This window comes from Anopheles cruzii, chromosome 3 (genome assembly GCF_943734635.1).
Source record: "Anopheles cruzii chromosome 3, idAnoCruzAS_RS32_06, whole genome shotgun sequence".
Lineage (NCBI taxonomy): Eukaryota > Metazoa > Arthropoda > Insecta > Diptera > Culicidae > Anopheles > Anopheles cruzii.
The window spans coordinates 4,861,044-4,879,650 of NC_069145.1; the positions used below are offsets into that span (position 1 = coordinate 4,861,044).

The 18,607-nt window shown below is 47.9% G+C and overlaps 1 protein-coding gene across 1 annotated transcript in view; it reads left to right on the forward strand.

Moving 5' to 3' along the window:
* The window catches only part of LOC128275147 (furin-like protease 2), a 93,555-nt gene that overhangs the window by 48,885 nt on the left and 26,063 nt on the right, over positions 1–18,607 (forward strand). The window contains exon 4 of the mRNA XM_053013552.1: positions 4,614–4,748. Coding sequence (XP_052869512.1) covers positions 4,614–4,748 — 135 coding nt within the window. The remainder of the gene's footprint in view (positions 1–4,613; positions 4,749–18,607) is intronic.

An 18,607-nucleotide genomic window follows, 5' to 3' on the forward strand; every position in this document is an offset into this window, starting at 1 on the left:
TACCGCGTGTAGGGTCGGCCGGAATCGATAATAAAGCCATTAATTCCTTCCATTTATCATCGCCCGGTGTGTGTCGTCGGTGGACGCACACACTCTGTGGAAGCGTGTCCCGGAGAAACATCAATTGCAGGATTAAACGGAATGGTAATGTGTCAACTGCGGAACATGACAAGGCACAGGGCACCACCCCGCTCCGGGAGCGATCAATCCAGCGGGCAAGTGCCCTGAAGTGTGTGTTTCCAGTGTTCGATTTACATCGAACATAACTCTTATCGTCCTCGGCGTGGTGTGTTCTGCTTCGATAGTTCCGTCGAAGGAGCAACGATTTTATGCTCACTTTAAGCCGCTCCTGTTACAATGCATCATGCCGGTCAATCGAGCCTTTTTGGTGTGGTGCGGCTCGTGTATTATTCACTTGCGTTTGCAGCATTGCAACTCTCTGTTTCTGCGATTTAATTGCAAAATAATGTGCCCGGGTGTGCGTGTGTCCCGCGTGGCCATTTGATTTGCCACATAATTAACATTAAATTTGTTCCGGCACCACACCGCACCACCACCGGAAGCTCCGCGCTCGATACATCAAACGGTCCCACTTCCGGTGAATCGGCAGACGACTGCAACTGCAACTCCCGGGGAAGGTCCTTTCGTTTCGGTCGTCCCCCCGCGCCGGTCACAAAGGGTGAACAAAATGTTCCCTTAAATCAACACAACCGCAATACCCGTGTCCCTTTGCGGGTGGTGGCCACCGCCGGTGGGTGGTCGTCGTAGGAAAATCTGGGTCCTCCTCCGACTGCCTGACGCGCGTGTGTTCGGCTTCTGCGTTCCGTGTCGGGGGCCAATAAATTTATTAAACATGCATTTCGCTGACACACTCAATTAATTCATTTTTCATTTCCTCCAAACCATAAACGATAATTAGCTTCGCGCCCTGACCCTAGCGTCCTGGCCGCGTGTTGGAAAATCGTTTTCCCTCGCGCGTTCCGTTCCGGCCGGTTTTTTTTTTCATTCGTTTTTCCCCCATCGTGGCAAAGTTGTGGCCAAAGTGTGTTGGACGTCGAAAAAAAAATAGCGAAGGAAAACTATTTACTCTTTCACCAACAAAAAAAAAATGGTGCCTCATTTCACTCGGTTTATCGTAAAACTTTTCGCGTTTCTCTCTCTGGCTCTCGAGGCCAGCGAGACAAAGAGTGAGATTTAGTGCCAAAATATTTTTACGAGCCCAATGCAGAATTATTTCAGCTACGGCAAGGCTTTGTGCCTTGAATGAAACTGACAACTCATTAAAATTAATTTGCTCCAAAAAAGGCACTTGCGGGCTTGCGGGGTGGTGGTGCTGGCCTCTGACGCATCCTGTTGGCAGTGGTGCGAACCCAGGCTCCGACGTATAGGGACTCCATTTATATTGCATAAAGCCCAATGAAAGCTGCCCGGGAAGAAAAGGCTCTTACATGTCGTTTAGATTTGTTGCCCATCTTCCCACCTTCAGGCCAGCGCTGCAAAAGAGCGATGCATAACTGAAATTGTTTTTCCGACCCCGCGTGTGTGTGTGTGTGTTTGGGGGACAAAGTTTTTCTTGGTGCGCCTGCAAACATTCGCTACATTCATGGGCGAACCCCAGCAACTTGATTTCTCTCCTGAACTTCTCAACACGCGCGATACGCGAGTGCAACATTCATAAGCTGTTGCTGCGCGGCCAAAGTACACAAAGTATCCCATCGTGTGTGCGTGTGTGTGACGGAACGGAATGTGTCGCCGATAAAGTTGCTCCTCTGAAGAAGGCTCTGACGGTCGGGGGAAAAAACAGACGAACGGAAGACGACATTTGCTAAGACATTAGCATACTCCACTACACGCCACACGATGTCGCGTTCCGGTGCCGCTAACACGGCGAAAAGTCACATCCCCCAAATAGTTTCACTTTATTTGCTTACGTGAGCGCACGTGTCCCGGACCCCGCGGACTAGTCGGCGGATGCCTGGTGAAAATTGTTTGCAATAAACGGCGGCCCAAGAAAAACATGAACCGCTCCGACGAAAGCCGATTAGGCGAAAAGGGCTGAATCGCGCCACCGCGACAGGAGGACCACTTTTGCTTTTGGGTCCGAAGAAAATCGGTGTGTGCACCCGGTTTTGAGTTGATCAAATCTTCCGCGGTCCTTCGAGAAGGGCCAATTCAGTTGTCTTCTGATTTCTAACACCAGAGCTCGAAAGTATGCGAACAAAATCTGTTTCCATTTTATTGTTTAATACCATTTGGATACAGGGTCAGTGGCCTTTTAAAGTTTTTGAAAATATCTGTCAACCCAACTGTGAACCGATTGGTTGAATATCGGCCATTTTAGAAAAAGAATCGCTTAACAACAGAACAACATGTTAAAGTTATTAAAACTATCGCCGAAAATGTTCATTTTTCAAACGAAATTTTCTTCTTCAATCGACTGAAAAGAGTTACATCCAGAATAGGTTCTTTGGACATCGTCGGACTTTTTCCTGCAATTTTAGAGCATTTTAAAAAGAACATTTGCCAACTTATGGTCGAGGTAAGACCCGAAATGTGCAAAAAAAGTGCATTCAACATTTTCTTATCAGTTACACAGCGTTTAATGGCAACGGCCTCTGATTACGGTCTAAAAGAAATAAAGTTGAGTTAAATTCATTCCTTCGATGACAAAATAGAAATCATATCATTTGGCATACCGCTCATAGTATGGAGCTATGATCACGAAGACATCATTACGCATTCCAGCATCGTGTAGAGCGAGATCCGTCGGATCGAGACAGCGTCAGCGACACAACTCAATTATTCTCTAGCCTTCAACCAATTCAGATCGCGCATCTTTTGAACACACTCTCCAGATAAAAATAATTTTGAAGTTCTCTTTGAAGTTTCTTTTAAAAATCACAACTCGGTTGTGAATACAACTTTGGAAAAAGACAATAGTTTGAAAACGGTAAAATTTTGGCCCATTTTTGGCAAACAAGTTGCATTGCGCTTCACCCGAGAACCGTACGAAATGAAGGCACTGAAGGCAAATTCGCATTCACTAATACTAAAGGGTGATAGGGTTTTTTACAAAAAAGGTTGCGGTTGAACCTTTCTTTACCCTTCGTTCGAATACTTTTGACCGCCGGAGTGCTATGTATCGTTTCTCGGAGTGTTTATCTACATTGTCTTTTCGTAACCGTAAAATGTCAAACACGTGATGCAAAATTAAGCACCGCAGAGGAGGGGGCCATGTTTGTTGGTTTCTTCAACAAAAATGACTTCGTACAAACATCGAAGCCTCGTGTTCTTCGAAAGGCATCCCCTTGTGGTCTTGTACGACGTTCCGTAATTTCTTGTACTTTACGGGGCTTTTATGCAATCCGAAATACACACATACGCAGCTATCCGGGCGTAACTCTTGTGGTTAACTCTTGTCGGATTCGTTGTGGCCAGTGTGTTGTTTTGCACTCTCTTTGCCAAAGTGGTAAAATCGGAGCCTCTTGGGCCCAATCCGTAGGTGTTCCATTTTTAGCAGGACCGGTTATGGTTTTGCGTTTTCAATTACACGCCCCCCGGCCAAGTCGTCCTGGATCCGGCCACGAGCATGCCACTGTCACACACAATCGCAGGAAATAACAATCGGAGCACATTTGCCTACAAATGTGATTGCTACTGCCGCCGCCGCCGCCGCCCCGGGACACTCCATTCTCCGGCACTGATTCTTCCGAAAATGGGGTCTAATCTTGGGAATTGGTATTAAAAAACATCATAGAATTACCATTAGATTGCATTTAAGGATAATGTAAATTCATTGCGTAAATTATATGCGCAGCATGGGAGCGCGCGGCTGGTTTTCCGGGGTCCCTCTTTTCCCTCTGGGCTCCCCGCCTGGGTGCGTACCAGCCAGCTGGAGTCGGGATAACGAAGTCGGCAATTGCAGACAGACTTAATCAGGGTACCAGGGTAACATTGAAATGCTTTGGTTTTCTGACCTCTCACACACACAGCCCGAGGGGCAATTCCTAAACATTAGGCATGTGACAGCAGAGCCCGGGGGCCGGAAATGGAAATGGTGTCTGTCGTGTGGGGCACTGGCCGCTTTTTTAACTAAATTAAAATGTAACGGCCCTGCGGCATTACGCATTCACACGAGAAGCGCCCATCCTGCTGCTGCTGCTGCTGGTCACCCTCTTTAGGTTCAGCCTTCTGGCTTGACCCTTCGGATCGGATAAACTTAGATTACAGAAGCGTGTCAAACTGTCAGGCAGGGCTTCCGGTCCCTCCCTGCGTGATGTTGGCCTGCGGCAAATGGCTTTGGCCTCAATATTGTGCCATTACTTTACTGTTAATTCATACCAAACAAGATCACTTTTCAACACCGCCCCCGGGGGGAAACGATGGCGACTTCCTCTTCGACTACTACGCTACTGCTACAATCCCTCGTTTGGGTGAAGATTGGTGTTGGGCGCCTGGATTTACCGCTGTGCTCTCTGAGCTAATCACGATGGTTCTTAAGCCTTTTCCCGCTTTAGCGTTACGTAGTGCGTGTCGTAGTTTTAAGTCTCTACGGTCAGTGATTGTTCAACTCTCTCTCTCTCTTTTCTCTCCCGCTGCCTATCTCTCTCCAGAACGGTGGCGCCAAGGACGGACCAGACATGAACGTGGGGCCGGCCTGGCAGAAAGGATACACGGGCAAGGGCGTCGTCGTGTCCATCCTCGACGACGGCATCCAGCGGAACCATCCGGACCTGGCGCTAAACTACGTAAGTACTACTGCCGCCCCAATGGCATATTTGCATTTCCAAACTTCCAATTACTCACCGAGTCCGCTTTGGTCCGGATTTAATTATTTATTGCGATTCAAGACGCGGCAATGGTCGCATTAGGTACAAGTGGTACCTTAATTAAAGTGAGCCCCATTTATGGTGTAAGCCGAGGACTGGACTTTATTGTATTTGAAAAGTATTTCTTGCGTCGCCAATTTTTCTGGCCTGGTCTATGACCAATTTTTTCTTTATTCTTCGTTTTTTGTCAAATATTTGTAGAATTGATCGCAACGATTTGCTGTCGATCACTGAGCCTTCCAAGCTCTCCTAGGTCTGTATACACTCCTAGTGGTTTTCGAAATAGTTAAAGTTTTCTCTCGAGGATTGTAAATTTTTAACTGACACAAACTTTGAAGATAGCCAACCAAAATTCGTCCACCAAAGGTCGCTGCTATCTCTGACTGTCTGCGAACTTGAGGGTCACTCTCGCTCAGAGGGCATAAAAATGCAATTCTCTAAACATCGAACATCGAAAATCACATTTCTGTCCGCTCAGAATCAATCTCCTGTCAGTGGGCATCATCATCGCTTCATACAGCCCAACCCACCACGGGTCGGACAGCGCTCGATCGTTCGATTTCCGGTGGTCCGCCGCTCCGAAATGGATCCCATTTTTTCCCCAAAACGGATTCCATCCTAGATGCGCACGTGTGCGTGTTTCCGGCACCATAAACTAATCGCCAGTGACTAAATATCGAGAACAATATTTCCGAATGCAAACATGCTCTGACCGGTCGTCGCCGGCGAAAAGCCCTCCGTTCGGTCGATCGTCACGCTCGTCATACGATCGTCCTCTTCCGACAGACGAGCCGCTGCCGCCGGTGTGTATTGGTTTTGCCCGGCCCCTGCCAAAAACCACGGCCCCTACGGGCGGATGACGATTTCGCACGACTTTGGGATTTCATGGCTTCCGGAGTGTGTTTCTCGTGCAGAGTTATGCGTGCATTATTTCATCCCCGCTGCCCAGTTGTGTGCCCGTGCATCTCGCCGGATTATGTTTCATTTATCGGGCTGTGTCGCAACCGTCTTCGGTCCTCTAGCGAGCCGCAGCGCCTAGCTGTCACGTTAGCGAGATATCATGCTTCGGCCACGAGGTTGCGAAATTCATGTTGCTTCCGGATGCAAACTCGCACGGAGCGCTGCATCACCGTGTTCATCGTTTTTTTGACCGCTTAATTCTTTCGCCGAACGAACCGCGACGTGGATCGATAAAATAATAACCGAAGTTTGCGGGTGGCGTTCGCGCGCATGCTTCCGAAGGGATTAGGCCAACACCCCCCCGATCGCTGGCCAGGTTTAGGATAAATATTTTGACAAGCGCTCGCATTTCCGTACCGATGCAATGTCCCAAAACAGATGCCATATTTAGTGGACGTTATTTTGCGCCACATGAGCGATGGTTTATCAAACCGTAACGCTAGTGGCGGCGTTGCTACTGGAGTCAAAAACCTTCCTGCAACATGTGTGTGTGTGTGTGTGGTTCTCTAGGACCCTTCAGAGTACCCGACAGAAGCTCAACATGATCGCCCACTCGAGCGCCATATTTGCGTTGAGCTCCATGTTTTCCATTAATGAGGTCGGCGTAAACTTTCCCACAGCACTAGTGTGCATTAGTTTTAGGGTTAATTAAAATGAAGTGGTAATTGCGGGAACCTGGCTGGGGTTCCTTGCGCTATCGTTTGGTTGCAATTAGTGCAACCTCAATTGAATTTTCATGTTAAAAAGCGAAATCAAATGCCCGATATCTGGTAATCAATAGCCTTTTAGGGTTTACAAACCACTTAACCGGCGACGGGGAGTTTTTCAATTATTGAATTCTATTTATGCATCCCCTGTGTCTATCGTGGCACATTGGCCACACGAAGGGACGTCTATGGGGTTGTTATTGGTGCAATTATCTGTGCTCTAAATATTCCACAATAAGTAGCGATCGTTAATTTTCCACGTTCCGCAGAGGGTCCCTAAGTTCACTGAACGCTCCTTAGAGAGTGTGTTGAAAGCTCCCAAAATCATTATTCAAATCAACCACACACAGCGTCTCGAGCGTCTGGGGCGCCCTTTAGCATTCGATGCGTCGTTTCATCGATTAAGGGAAACACCGGTTTCCCCCGCGCACTGAGTACTTCTACGAAAACTCCCCGCGAGAACTACAGCTTCGAAGAAATCGGCAGCACTTGTCAAATTGAAGATTCGCTGTAAATGGCAGCCGAGAACACAAAACATGATGTTGTGAGGTGAACCGTTTCACATCCCCCCTGCGTTCGGCAGCGCTTTGAAGTCAAGATCGAACCCGATGGCGATGGAGCCGCGATGGCAGTGATAAAAGGTTTCGAAACGACGAAAACACCGCGTGTAACGCTCGGGTCGCCCGGGCGGGGAATGGTGCGAAATGGGATCCAGCAGCAATGAGTGGGAATCGTCGTAGCCCCGTGTCCTTGGCCCAAGGATGCTCACACACACACACACACACGCACGTGCGCAATGCCGCGACTGATAGCGACGACGGATGGATCGATCCGTTTGGGCCACTTTAGCCACTAGCTTCATTTTGCCGTTTCCCTATTGCTTGATTCCCATGCCTATTTCCGCGTTTAAAAATGGTCCTAAAAATGAAGTCACGTTTCCGCGTGCCAGGACCCGGGCCCCGGGCCGGTCGGCCAGATTCATTAGATTACCGAAATCGGTGGACGTGGGACGACCACGACCCACGACGACGACGATGGCTGATGGAGCGAAGGAAATCAAATAAACTGGCCTACAAATCCCATTACGCTCGCTGATTCATTGATTTCGCGGCCAGAATCCGGGTTTTGGGCTGGATTGGATTAGCATGGCATTTGGCGCGGGATGGATCTGCTGGGACACGCTAGGAGAGACCGATGGTACCGATCTATCAATAGACTCCTTTGAAGTAGTTAACTCCCGCCGCCTTTGGCAGTAAATTCGTGCATAAGTTTGCGCATTCTTTTTCGGGATCCCTTCGCGACGCCCACTTCGGTTTCTTGGAAACATCCATTTTTGGACCTTTCTCGGACGACGCAATAGGTAGAAAGTCCTGGATGGTCCCATTTAACCCCCAAGCTTCCGAGCTTCTAAACTTGCTAATTATTGGTTCATTTTGTTGACTCGCGTAGGCTTTACGAAATTGTTGTCAATCAGTATCGATTTGGAACGTGATGTAACACGTGGTCTGAAAAGTCCGGGGCCTTAGGAGGAAAATCGCGTGTGTGTTGGTCAAAGTTGGATTTATTCATCAACGTAATCTGCTGAAAGAGCCACACAATCATTCCAGTGCCGCTTTAACATTTCAATACCACTTTTGTAGAACAATTTATCGATTTGCCTTAAATTGTTCTACAAAAGTTCTCAGTTTCAGCGATAAGCTTTTCATTCGAGCGAAATTTCCTACTGATGAGCATTTTTTTGAGGTCTGACAGAATTGTTTTCTTCACCATATGCGGAATTTCTTGGATCCATGAATCATCAGAAATCAGAATCATCAACTCCTTCTCTGTTTTGGTCATCAGTGAGCAAACGCGGCACCAATTTTGAGCAGAGCTTTCTCATGCTCAAATGTTCATGCAATATTAAGCCAACAGGTTCTTTTGATATCTTTACAACGTCAGCTAACTGACGCAACTTCACTTTTCGATTATTCAAATTGAATTTTTCGATTGTTTTAATGTTTTTCTGGTGTTATCGCCTCATTTGAAGTCAGCAAACAAATGTTTTATTGTTGGTTTTGATGGAACAGAGTCTTTATAACACTTTTCAAGCCTTTGCTTCGCTTGGATGGTATTTTTTCCCATCAAGAAGCAATGTTACGTTAAAATACGAAATAGTGTTTGATCCATTGTTTTGAAAATAACAAAAGTAGCGCCACTTTTAGCTTTATATCTCGCAAACTTTTTGTTTTCTTTTGAAGGTTAGTACTAACTGAAAATACGATGAATGCAATAATAAGACTAGCGCTAGCGGATTAGGCCCAGAACTTTTTAGCCCATATGCCAACCGATTCTTCGACTCTGTTTCAATTCCGTAAGCAATTCCTTCTTACGGCACTCGTCCGAAACTGCCTCGTTAGTGTTGGGGCGGGGTCCGTTCGGGGTATCACCCAGCAGCAGCTACCACACCACCCGATAACTAACTGGGCCGTATTCAATCACCAAACTGCCAAATCTTACAAAAGTACCTCAATCACGGAAACAACGGAAATCTCGTTTAAAGTTTCGCCTTCTTGTTGTGGGGCACATTCAACAAGTTGTTTGTTCGTCACTTGTTTTGTTCCGCGCCTCTGCGAGTTTGTTGTAATCTGATTAGAGAGACAGCGGAGAAAATGAGCACACGGCGGGAGGCAGACTTTTTCTGTCATCTACCCAGCCCAGGTGAGTTGCCATTCTAGACGCAGCGCTCGGGCGATGGTTTAAATATTTTATCATCCGGCAAAAATCGAGACCCATTCGGGAGCGCGCGGTGGTTTGCGTTTGCTGTTTTGTGTGGACTTTTGCTTCCTGGCGCGGTGCACAACACACCACAACAAGGATCTCGCCTCCCCCGGCTTGGTTCCGGAAGTGCTTTTGGGTTTTGTTTTTGCCCTACGTGTCCCCCCCGAACGATGGCGCTTTTCCTTTGAAATACGATTCCTTCATCCGTGTCGGTTTTCGTCGGCGGAAATCTCTGCCCCACCAAAGTTCTCAAACAATCGCAATGATTTTGTTTCGCCTTCCCCGCGATTCCGAGGCTTCCGGGTTGGGACGCGCGCAAGTTGAAAGGAACGCCATGTATCGGCGATCAAGGAAAGGCCGTGGAAAGGTGCAAAAACCGTGTGGCCCCAAATCAATGCCCGGCGTTGTCGAAATCTTTGGACCTCTCCTGCCTGTGTGTGTGTATCCTGTAAGCATAGCTGCTGGCTGGCAGCCCGCATAAATTGCTTCGATTGAAAACGGATCTGGAGTGGACACAGATTACAAGGGGCCAAAGATGGGCAGCCAAACAAAAAACCTCAACACGATGTTCTGGAAGATGTTATCAATCGTTTCAACCTTTCGAAGGGCAACTAGTGGATCCGATGCGGATGGACCCCTAAGCCCAAGGAAAGTGACTTCCAACAAATCCACGGCGTAGCAAGCAGTGTGGCGTCTGTTTGTGAACATTTTGCCGGCTGCCATCAAATTTTGACTGACACGCACGTTGCACGTCGCTATGGCCCGTCCCGAAAGGGGTCCGTCTTGGGCCTCAAGTTTCTCTCAAACACGTTCGCCAGCCAGTGTCGAAGTTCGACCGAAGCCCTATGTGTTTGCTTAGGTTTTCCACGTACTAACATGTGGGTCTTTGGAACTGTTCGGCCAAGATGTTTACCCGCTCACACACACTCACAGCAACTTGAGATTGGTTGCTGCTTTTTCTCGAGAGTCCGAAACTAAAACTTGCCCCAACGACGGAGCAGCAGATTGATGGAAAACGAGAGAGAGAGAGAGACGGGGGGAGCTTCTCGTTCGTTCATCCATCAATCATAATTCCATCGAGCCGGCCCCGGTCGGCCGGCGTGTTGGGGAGTGGAAAAGCGCAAAGTTTCCCTTCGCAAATCATAATGTGCATGTCGGACGTGTCGATACGTGTGTTTGGGGGGGTTTGGAAAAAGCACCCTTCACCAGCCGGTGCTGAACTTTCGATTGGCACTTGACCCCACCGGGGGGCAAGGGCGGGAACGGCCGCCGAGCGCAACAGGGGCTGCTGTGGCCACGAGGCTGTGATCCTTGGAAGTGATACTTGGAATTCATTAAGAGTTCACCGCAACGGCGATCCCCCGGACGGGGACGGGGGGCGGTTGACCGAAAAGGCGGCTGGCGGCTGATGTTTGACGTTGTTCTTCGGGCTCCGAGAAAAACAATGGCATGGCTCCCCGATGCAGATGGCGCCGGTGGTGTTGTTGATGAAGCTGTGATGGCGTTGATGATGTCCGTTGATCGAATCCGTAAGGATAATGGACTCCGGGCTGCTACTGGCCGCGCGCGTGCACCGTCTTGTGGTGATCCGGGGCGTCCAATGAATCAGTATCAATCATAAGCGACGGACCGAGAGCGAGGGCCGAGTTTTTGCCCAGAGTTTGTTTATGCTCGACCGTTAACCGAACCGGGGCTGGAAAATCGGGTTTTGTGTCACGTGCCGCCCGGTCCGTTTGGGAATTCTTGGAACGTGATAATTTACCAAAAATCATTCCAAACGTCATGTTTTCCATCATTCATCGACCGTATGGCTTTGGCAGGGATTTGCTCAACGCCCCAATCGATGCGAGAGTGTGTCCGGGGACATCAATATGTGACACCCGCGTTTCTCACGGGCGCCCCGGCGTGTTAGAGGGTATTATCTGTCGACGCTTTTCGTTTGTGGTTTTTTGAAGCATGCAGTTGCCAGGTCACAACCTCGACACGGCCAGTGATCGATGGATGCTGCTCTTGTAGCGGGTCCGCGTAGCGAATTCGATGAATCGTTTGCTTGTCTTTTGGTAACATGATCTGCAGCTCGGTTCGGTTGGCACAGCTCAGCGCCGCATCTGTCTAGCGGTGCCTAGCAGACACCTTCTACCGATGAATCCACACTCCTAAAATGCTGGGGTGTTCCATAAGTTTTTTGGGTCAAACTTAGTACGAGATCTTACAAGCGTTGAAGAAGATCCACATCAAGGACGTCCAAAAACAGCAACTACACCTGAAAACGCAGAAACAAGCTCTTGCATAGTAAAGTGTATTTAAAATCATTAAATTTGGTTTTTCTTATCGAACCACAAAACTTATTGAACAGCTTAAAATCTTCATAAATTCATTATAAGAAACCACAAAGTGAATGGCTACTAGGTCTATACGTTGAGATGTGAACTGTTAAAAAGATGGCTGTACCTGCCGATTGGGACTTCCCAGTTTTGCTGTTCATTCATCATTACCTTGTTTTGACATCAGGTAAATGATTTCAGGTCGAAAAAAAAATATTTCGGTTTGCAACCCATCTTTGAAAGGGTTAAACTATGTCAACTTTTGTGCCTGAAAATGACGTTTTGCGGGGATTATTATTTTTCTGCTCCTGTTGAAGAAAACTGCTTCGGAATCGCACCAAATGCTTGTCGGGACTTGTGTTTGGAAGATCGCAGTGCTTTAAGTGGTTTAAAAATTTCAAAATGGCGATTTTGACTTAACAAAAAAAAGCGTCGAAGGACTCCAAAAAACGGACTTTCTGATGGGACAGAAAGGTGTGGTGTTTCACAAGCTCCTAAAACCTGATGGAAACGTTAATTCCGATCGCTACTGACAACAAATGCATTTGAACCATGCATTGATCGAAAAACACCAAAATGCAATTCTAGTTTCAATGGGGGCGCCTGGTGGCCCGTGGAATCAAGCACCAGGCGCCCAAAAAACAAAACTGTTTCAGGATACTATCAAATCACTTGGATGGAGCTGCTATCCCTCCCCGCGTTATTCACCAGACTTGGTTCTTTCCGAATATCATTCATTTTCATCGATGGGACACGTATTGGCTGAGCAGCCCTTCGTTTTTCTACGAGGAAGTCGAAATGGGATGACTAATTAGTTTACTTAAAAAGTCGAAGAATTCTTTCGTCTGGGAATCCATGATTTAGCAGAGAGATAGGAGAAATGTATAGCTAGCGATGGCACATACTTTGAATAAAATAGAAAATCGCATAAAAATTTTATAAACATTTTTTGTGTGTTAAAAACAGTTCACTTCTCAACGTATAGACCTAGTAAATGAATTCGTTCTGATCCCGGACCCGGAAGTCCAAAGTAGCTCACTACTTCCTACATTTAAAGTCAGCAGATAAATAATCTCCCACTTGATCTGTGTCATCCCCGGTGCTTTGGGACCCACCCATCGATTATCGGCTTTTTTGCTACAGCAAATCTGCTGCTTCAATCACTATTCAAATGACAGCACCGTTCGAATCCTGGATATCCTGGATCTGGTGTGATCGGCTGACAAATCCGGTGTCATCTCATTCCGATAACACCCTAATTGCGTCAACTGATGCCTGCCTGCGGTGCAGAGGTCCCTTCGCCGGGCATGTGTCAGCAAGTGTCAACCCCCGTCGTAAGGACCCCGACGATTAGGTTGATCCATTTTTCATCGCCCATTTTGTGCCTTCGCTCGTCGGCTCGGCTCGTCTTCGGAAGCCTGGCCCCGGGCCGGAAACAACTCAAAACCGACCGACCGATTGCAGCGACAATCGGTTATGGATCAACTCAGCTTCCGGTGGGGGCCCTTCAACCCTTCATCGACGTTGATGATAAAATCAAGCGACTTCATTCGATCGGCCAACGGCCGCTGTTGGCCGCACGGAATGAAGCTACTAGCGAGAATCAAATCACTTCACCGCCCTCAATCCACGACGCTGCGGATTCCATTCCGCTTCGGCGGGCCTCGAACGCCCCAAACACACCGGGGTTTGATTTGCTTCCCCCCCCGTCGTCCCTCTGTCTTCCCGGCCCGGGACGTTCCGTCCCCGGGGCGGCTGATTCCGTATGCGCAACGGATGTTGATCCGGCAGCAGCGCAACCCTCGTCGATATACACCCCATCAGAGCGGGATTTGTTTGCTTTGATTGCGAATTGTTGTTATTCCGCCGGTGGATGGTGGTGGAATCGAGCCGACCCGAGAGATGATGGGGGCCACAAGCACATCTCGATGGAAGTTGCGGTCGTCGCCGCCGCCGCCTGGATGCTAAACATCCTCCCAAGCTCTGGTCTGGCCCGGTTTGGTTGGTTGGTTGGAAGCGAAAGACCTTCGGCTTCCGACGGCTTGCGTCTCTGGCTCAGAAAACTCATCCAACCTCAATGTGGCCCCGAGGAGTCGTTTAGCTGATGCGAATAAAGTTGAAAGACTCCTGGCACGATCCCGGTGCCACCAGTCTGGTCCGGGCTGGGGTGAGGACGTTCGGTAAATTCGGAACCCCGAACTGCGCACCGGTCCCCGGAAGGTCCCAACCGAAACCCAACCAGCTGGAAAGCGGGATGCAATTTCATTTGCAACCATTGCATCGCCCCGTCTCCCTCTCCCTCTCGACTGCATTTGCAACAATCATGCGGGCTGCTCGCAAACAAATGATAACAATCACGGGAACGGGCTCGGTCGGAGAGTGGGGCTAGAACCCCACCCAGCAAACCGACCACCCACCGCTGCCGGCCGTGTCGGAATGCATTCGATTCCCGGGAAATCCTTGCCCCGGGAGATGAAATTGCTTTCTGCATCGCAAATTGGTAAGCGGTTCGGTAAGAAGGGCATCCGTTACATCGGTGCCGACGACAGCACCAGCATCCAAATGCCTTTATGTGCCCGCTTCTTTTGCGCGTGGTTCTACGGCACTTTTTAACGCTGCAATTTTAATTTCACAATCAGAAGATTATGTGTTTGATTTTGGCGCACAAAAAAGTCGATTCAAAGCCCAAGTCTATGCTAATCGAATGATTGGTGTATTTCGTTGGATTAAGCAAACATTCGTTGTTGTATTTTATACTTTGTTGATGTTTCAAACAAACACGATTTGAAGGTACGAAGTACATGGTCTTATCTGGAGATGGCACCTTCAAGACGTCAAGATTTAAACACCTTTTTCCCAGAACATTGAACGGGAATTGATGAATATCATAACAATCAAATAAACAGGAGCTTTACCAGGTGTGTAAGGAGAAACTTTCAGTTTGTTTCAGCAACTGCATTGTCCTTATTAAGTGTTTTTATTGCGTCTTTCACAGATTTAACGGTGTGCATTGCTGCGTTGTCATGCTGAAATTTCCCTTTTAGCGCCTCTTTTGGGCCCATTTCCGGGCCTTTTCCAGCAATGCAAAGTTTAAAACAATCATTTGTTGTCGGTAGCGATCTGTATTCAGCGTTTCGCCTGGTTTTTAGTAGCTCATGGTACACCATACTCTACTGGTCCCACCACAGCAAGAGCATCGGATCAATTTGACATAGCAGTAGATGGACTGACTTCTTTCGAGAAGTCTTCCTAGTTAGAGAAGCCTTTCACTAATGGTTTTGCGATGTTGCATTTGAATTTTACTCAATTTGTGTGGGTTTTCGGAGCTTCTGGAACTTTTCCATGACTTCAAACGATGACAAATTGCTGCTTGGGACACATTAAGTGTTTCTACCAATTATTGTTGTTTTGTTGGGGTTGGTTCTTCATCCAACAACTCTTGCAATTCCTCGTCTTCAAACCTTTTCACTGCATCAGGATGGTCGTTGTCCTTCAGGGCAAAATCACTATTTTTTTAAGTGTCGAAACTATCACTCACTAAGCATGTTTATTATAAGCAAACGATGTCCTTCGACCGCTTTTTCTTCGTATGTAGAGGCAAAAGAAGCAAAAGGAGCAAAAGGGCTTCTTTTTATGAATGCCATACTTTGCCTAGTATTCCATAGGCCTTATAGATATATGTGTTCGGTCGAAACATGTGTTATACAATGTTTAAATCCTTTGTCGCTACCGTACATCAAATGCACTCAAACAATCACAAACATCGCGTGAAAAATGGGTCACAGAAATTCTCCCACTTCACTGAGAACGCCGCTGAAGAGGCTGTAACGAGGCTCTGCCTTGCTAATTACCTTACTAGGCCCACAGAACGGTTGCAAGTGTTTTTTGGCGTTTTAGAATGCCCGCCACGCTCAATAGGAGGGTTCAGGTCGTAAAAAACAAACAGGAAACGGTTGATTCAGAATGTAAAAGTATACGGCACCTCTTGGTATGGCCCGCTCACTAACAGCTCCTGAGTTGTTTCTCGGATGTCGGTGGTTCCGGTGCGCCATTCAAATCAACGACGGATCTGGACATCCTTGGGCGGGTGCGCACTGCATGGGAATGCATCAGAGGGGCATCAAACTAAACGAGGTCTCGTGTGTCTTCACGTCTCATTATTACCGCCAGCCAAATGAAGAGCTTTCCCACAGGAGGAGGCCGATCTCTCGAAAGTTCTCCTCCGTTCCGGGTGGACGGGAGGCCCCGGGAAAAAAGCATCCGGGAAAACATCGGGGGGGGTTAGTTTAAACACCTTTCGCCCGGGCCGGTGCCGCGGGTGCATCGTGGCGAAAGGAGGTGAATTAAGGTGAACGAGATCAAATACTCTCGTTGGTGCCCGTTGTACCGGCCGGCTTTGTGTTTCGGTTTATGAAGAGCTCGGGAAGGTCTGGAAGAGTGCGGCTTGCCCCAAGAACTCTGCAAACGAGCCGACGGCCCTGTGGCGTGGCGTGTGTGAGTGTGTACGTTTTTGTACGTTATGCCGTCTTATGCACAGGTCGTTGCATAACGCCGCCTTCCGATTATCATCCCCCTCGGACCCGCTCGTGAATGAAGTTGAGTGTTTGCAAGAGGCGGCTCACCATCCGTACCGTATCCGTACGATACTAACGATCCATCCAGCAAAGCATATTGAAATGTTCCGAGGGCCGCCTCTAAAAGAGATGCGCCGCCGCCAGCACACACTAAATGCAGGTTAAGTTGCTGTGGCCTCAGATCTTCCCCCTGCTCAGCTCAGGCTGATGTGTAGATTAAAGCGACCGGAGCGATGCTCTTAAACCTGCGATTCTACCCGAATCAGATTCCGAATGGTGCTGCTTTTGGTGCAAAAAAGGCTTCTTCAGCTCAAGGTGATAAAATTAATCACAAGCACACCGGACGACACAGTGCGCCACATTGTGGAACGCACCGAGAGAGTGGACTTTGTTTTAGGGCCGTCGGTTGTGTACGATTTGTCATCCTCTTCCATGTTGGCCGGGTGCCGATGTTTCAATTTCCTAACGGGTTCCTTGCACAGCTCCAGAAGGCTCCCGTTCGTGTTGGGGGTCCCACTGCAGCAGACACGACGCGCTGCATTTCTACTGCAGGCTGGCCGGACAAATGGGATGAAAAAAGACCCAGCAGCAGCAGCAGCGCCCGGCGTGAGTAATATAATTTGTTTTAAAATACATTAATATGCCTCTCTCTGCCAGAGAGAGAAAGAGCGCGTGCTCTGGTGTGTTCCCGACACAAACGGCACGTCGAACCGTAACTACAAAAACGAATAAATGGGCAACCTTTTTTGCGCACATTCATTTCGCTCACGATTAGGATACTTTGGGACGCCCAACACCCCAAAACGGTGCATGCAGACGGTGTGTGGCACTTTCGGTGTTTGCTGGCCGGCTGGTGTTGCATAACTCCAGGACAAACAGTAGAACCCAAAGCAAACCCACTCGCTCTGGTCATCTCAATTTGTTTCTGTCGTTTTCAAAATGCAAAACCTGGCGGCAATGGCGACGATGGTGGGACATTCAACAGCGAGCGGACCGAAAGAAGTGTATAAATGTTTATAAAACCCGCCCCACACACACTGAGGGAGGCCAAAAAAGGTGCCGGCGAACAAATAATAAAACACCATTCGCCACCGATCGCCTGGCGGCGTCCTGCGTCGTCCTTGGCCGTCGGTGGCGCCGTATGTATAAAGTATGATAGATTGTTTATAATTTATTTCCTTGTTTCCATCCTGCCCGAACGCTGCTGGCTCGATGAATTTCCATTTTTTGTTTTGTTTGCTTTTATTTCGTCCGTCGTCCGTTCGATCATTTTATTTCATTTCGTATTGGGCCAGGAGCGAGAAGGCGGCCCCCCGAAGGGACTGCACTGCAACAATCGACGCCATTCGGTCTCGCGACAAAGGGTTGCCCGCACCTCGCACAGTTACACACACTCACACCTTTTTCTTGCCTTTTTTGGGTTCTCCATCATGGCGCGCGTGTGCTAAGTGGCGTACATTAGAGAGGTCCTCGATCCGTGTTTACTCGGGCGGACGCAAGCTGTTGCAACGCGCCAGGGGCTAGCCGCGGGGTCGGGTGAGTGAAGGCGCACTCTTGATCGTCCTCTGCCCAGCATCGAGCATCGGGACGAAGAATGATTACTGGGGCACCCGGTGTAACACCCAGCATAATTTTGAATAGTTTTAGGACTTTTCATGATTTACGACTTCAGCTCAGTTTAAACGTTTTGCCTAATTATCTGTTGGTCAATCTCACTCAATCAATCGATAGATGTATTTTAATATTTGCTTCTTGTTTCTCTATTTCGTTCTGCCAACAGTTGCCAGGTTTCATGAATTTAATTCAATCTTACTTTTATTAGATTATTAGTTTTTCAATTCATTCTTTCTCGTTTGTTTCTTTATTCATTTTACTTATTTATTTTTTCTTCACTTATTTATTTTTGCTTGTTTTTTTTAAATTTATTCATTACATAAGCAGTGTCACCGGGTAGTCTGTTTGACTACTTACAGGAGTAACTTAGAACTAACAGCACAACTAATTACAACTAACGAATCAAAAACAGAAACAGGCTCCGGAACTGGTTTAGGAACTGATAGATGAATTAATCAGTTATTTCAATACTTTGTCGAGCAAGGAATGGCGGAGCATCAATACGGAAAGTCAAGATCTGAAATGTGCTATCGGTTGGAGCCGACCGGCAAGTGATCGTAGGCGAAGTAGAAGGCAGTGCATTTTCCCAGTAAAGTAACTGATCAAACCCATGCCCAGCGATCCTAGTGACCTTAATGCGATCAATCCAACATTGACATTGACTGCGGATGCCACACAGCACAAGCATACCCAAGGATCGGACGGACATAGCTTTCTGACACATCCAATATCCCCGAACTCAGAACGGTACCAGTTATTTCGTTCGATTTCGCTTCATTTATACAGCCGATTTAAGTTAATCTCAATTGGCAATTGTTGTGAATGGGACTCAGTATTTT